Below are 4,119 nucleotides of genomic sequence, written 5' to 3'. Positions count from 1 at the left end.
ATTTTTTCCTTTAGAGCCCTTTGGTTTATGGGAATGGATTCCTATTCCTACATAGGATTGGTTCCTATCCTCCACATTTCATAGGAAAATAAAAAAAAGCCTAGACTCAATGAAAAAATTCCTTTGGTGTCAACCAAATGACATCTTATTTCCTATTCCTACTCATAGGATTTGAGATACATGTCATCTCATTTCTAAGTTGAAAAAAATAAACAGAAGAGAACATTTGGCTCATAATACATGGTTTAATAAGAAAAATAACTTGGCTACATCCAGAAAGCCACAGGAGTTAAGCAAGACTCATTAAATTCATGTCCTTCGGTCATCTGGTAGGAGCGCACAGTTTGCCGCGTCGTCCTGAGCTCTCCACTTTTATCATACTTGAGACCAAACTTGGTGACGCGCAGCACACGGCGGCGTGGCCCATCACAGGGTCCGAAAGGCTCCTGATCCTTGTGCAGACGAGACTCTATGAGGCAGTTGTCGCTGATGCCGCCCAGGTAGAGAAGGGTGGCTCCCAGGTGCCTGTCGTCGTCAGCATCGAAGAGTCGGTCCTCGCTGAGCTTCCAAGCCGGCATGGTCGACGACATTGTAGCGTAATCAGACAGGGGCGGGGCATCGCAGGAGCAGACGTGGCCGACACCGCCTTTGTGGCGACAGAGCCCTACCCAGGCATCGAGCTTGCTGTCAAAGTAGGCCTGGCCTTTGAAGGGCAAGACCCACTTGCCTACGTCCATCCAGGAATAGCACTTGGTGTCCAGGAAGAAGTAGGGCTGGGCATTCGGTATAAACCAAAATTTCAGTTTCTATCATTCGGTTTTTCCTTAAATTCGGTTTGGGAAAATGAAAACCGAAAATGGTAGCCAAAAATAGGTAACCAAAAATTCGGTTAACCAAAAATTTGGTACGGTTATCGTTTTTATACCGAAGTGCACTGTTTAAATATTTCTGCTTGGACTGCAAGAGCGGTATCCTCTTATATAGGTAAAAATATCTGTCTCATCTTCTCAGTGGGGCGAGGTGGGACTAAAGGAACCAAATGACATGACCGGCTGTTCGCCTGATCGCACAAGCCCCGACCAAAAATCCACGTGAGCTGGGCCTTGTACCCTTGCATGCACTAGTCAGGTAGGCCCACTGCCCATATTACGTGAGATGTGTGACGTGCGTTGCTTGATCGTGGGCGCTTCCCTCAAGAAAAATAGTGAAGCTAGCTCGTGCGCGGCCAGGCTACAGAGTACTAGTAGCTAGTCTAGTACGTCCCTTTGCGAGCGATGTGAGCAGAGAAGCTAGCTCGGTGCTGCTTCTACACATAACTTCGGTTTTTCTTCGGTTAATCAGTATGACACCGAACTGAACTGAATTACTTCGGTTTATACATTTGAAAACCGAATTTTTCTATAATAGTGAGAAAAACCGAAAATTCGATATTTTCGGTTTCGGCATCGGTTCGGTCTTCGGTTCGTCGGTTTTTATGCCCACCCCTAGGAAGAAGGTTCTGGCTCCTTCCGAGACGAAAAGCAAATGGTCGTTCGGGTGCACTGCAAAGGACACAACACCAATGGAATTGAACGGAGCAAAGATCCTTGGGCTTTTGATCCAAGACCACTGCTTGTCTTCGTCGTCGTATGGTCCGGGGAGTGGCAAGGAGTCGAGCACAAACGTGGAGTATCCCACCGTCAAGTAAAGCTCGCCAGCGACTGTTGCGAACAAGGGCTGGGCACTGCGGCCATCCAGATGGGGGCAGAGGGTGAGCTCCAGCGTTTTTGTGTCGAATACGTGGAAGGCCCCGGTGGCGGCATCGCTGCTGCCCAGCATGGCGAGTATGTTGGTGCCGTAAGCGCCGAAATGCGACAGGCGGCAGTGGCGGCCGTAGAAGCGCACAACCGGAGGATCTGGAAGGGGCTCCGCCTCCTCATCGTCCGGGTCGGCGCCGGCGTGAGGGGGGTCCATGTCGTCGACGTCTATCTTGCGGACGCTGTATCCAGTTTCCCAGTCGTCCACCACGAGATAGACATGCTGTCGCGGTGGCGGCGGCGGCGGCGGCCGCCGCTTGGCCTTGTGGCAACATGGGTGAAGCGTCAACTGCCGCTTTGACATGTCGTCGAGTTGCTATCTTCCTCCTCTCCGGCGGTGCTGTGTTGCAACTTGCAAGCCGGCGAACAGATCGACTATGTAGAGTAAGAAATCAAGACCGCCTGGACACATATAAATAGGCGAGGCGAGTTGGTACCTGAATTCGAGTCAGATTGGCTCAGGAAAAATATTTCCCGGCCAACGAATCCACTTTCGGATCGGACTCAGGGAAACGCTTACCCCCCACCCAATCCCACTCCCAACTGGCTGACTGGCCATAGCTGAACTAGCCCAGGGCGTCCTCTCCAGCGACAGTGGTGGATCTCTGCCACGGCGGCGGCGAGGGTTTCGTCTTTCGTGCGGCGGCGGAGAGAGGGAGGTTGGGCCATGTGGAAAAACAAAAGTCATCGCTATTAGACCGGCCCACCGCGAATGCTGATTTTCTTTTTTCCTTCCTTCTTTTCTGGTTTTCTCTGTTTTGTTCTTTTTTCCTTCGATTATTTTTTCTTGCTTGCTGGATGCTGATTTTCTCGTGAGTCAAGTGTTGTCAGAAGAACATGACAGAAGAAGAACCTCCACCATTTACCATGTTTTGTTCTTTACAACTCTCTCAAAATTCAGGGTCCGGCACAACCGTCAGCACGGGTGATGGCAAGGTGAGGATATTGAAGTTGTTTTCCTGTAGAAAGAAGGCTACATGGTATACAACATACTTCCTCCGTCTGATGAAGAGTGTACGTTTGGCTTTAAAATTTGTCCACAAAAGAGTGTACTTCTATCTTTCCAATGCACTTTAAAATAAAAAAAATACTTCTCTCTCGTCACACGGTAATCAAGACCAATAACAATCTACACATGGTCTTCTTAGTTTTTACATGCACTAAGGCTGGTAATAGTGGGGAGTAACTTAGACTAGTGTCATGCATATGACACTAGTCTAAGTTACTATCTCCATAGTGCAAAGTAACATAGTACTAGTGTCATAGATTGCTTCATTTATTAGCCCATAGACTCATTTTGTCTCGGGAAGCGCTATGTTATAGTAACATATTACGTTACCACAAGCACCTCTTTCCTCATTAAATAGTTGCCACATCAGCAAAATTGTCTTGGGATGTGTTAAGTTACTACCTAAGTTACTCCCACTATGGCTAGCCTTAGCTCATTGGGGGTTGGGTAATTAAAAAGGGGAGATATGGTGTCTTGCCCATTTCCAATGCATAATTTACTTAACTTCATAATTTGTCCTAAAATTTCTAGATGTACACTCTTCACCGGACGGAGGGAGTAGATATTATGAGGTGGTCGTGGCTGCCTGTCTGATAGGTACACATTCAATTCCTAAAACATCTAGCAAAGTAACATTTAAGATCATGAATATGTTTGACAATCCCTATAGCGTATCGGCTCATAAACATGCATTTCTGTAGTTATTTGGAATATTGTATAGATTACCAAACTCAGAATTGTTTTGGGGTGTCAATATGTGTGGAACCTTGACACAAACCACTATTTGTTTTATATATTCGTATGTGATTTGCTTGATTAGAATAGGTGTGGCACTTCCTATAAACTGGTTCACCATTTATATCCTAATTGTGCAGTGGCGGATCCAGAATTTGAAGTTGCCCGGGGCGGAGTGTTAAAGCAAGCGAAAAATGGAAGCGACAATACTATCTAGGAGTAATAAGATAATCAAGAAAATTAATTGACCAACAGTACACATTCCGGCAAAACGATGAACACAATGAATTGTTAAAAGTAATTTCATGCTTAAGAACTAGGCAAAAAATAAATATAACACAAAAATAATATAAAGCCTAACTTGAACTCCTGTTGGCTGAATCTTCCATGATTTAGTCCAAAATGGTTCATCTTAAGTCCATTAGGTACTTGTAACATGTAAGAACAATCAGATTAATCTAAGTCATAGCATAATATGACACTTGTTCAAACAAAAAATAAGGCACGTTTTTACCACTAAGTTATAATTATACCTCAGGGATTTGGTAGACGGCCTCAATGGTCTATAATCTGCTCCTT

The 4,119-nt window shown here is 45.7% G+C and overlaps 1 protein-coding gene across 1 annotated transcript; it reads right to left on the bottom strand.

Annotated features, from left to right (window-relative positions):
* Positions 1–266: 266 nt before the first annotated feature.
* Positions 267–2,100, bottom strand: LOC147981810 (uncharacterized). The gene is made up of 2 exons (XM_087517215.1): positions 1,483–2,100; positions 267–749 (listed from the first exon to the last, which is right to left on the bottom strand). Exons 1-2 carry the CDS (start codon positions 2,098–2,100, stop codon positions 267–269), a joined length of 1,101 nt encoding a protein of 366 aa, XP_087373341.1.
* Positions 2,101–4,119: the final 2,019 nt, after the last annotated feature.

Source organism: Triticum urartu, chromosome 3A (assembly GCF_056163025.1).
Source record: "Triticum urartu cultivar PI428250 chromosome 3A, HENAU_Tu73, whole genome shotgun sequence".
Lineage (NCBI taxonomy): Eukaryota > Viridiplantae > Streptophyta > Magnoliopsida > Poales > Poaceae > Triticum > Triticum urartu.
The sequence above is the reverse complement of the archived record's forward strand: the minus strand, read 5'-3'. Positions and strand labels throughout refer to the sequence as shown.

Coding starts and splice junctions, on each gene's coding strand:
- LOC147981810 (XM_087517215.1), bottom strand. CDS start 2,100: ATGTCAAAGCGGCAGTTGACGCTTCACCCATGTTGCCACAAGGCCAAG. Junction 750..1,482: donor CCAGAACCTTCTTCCTAGGG/GTGGGCATAAAA, acceptor CTGGACACCAAG/TGCTATTCCTGGATGGACGT.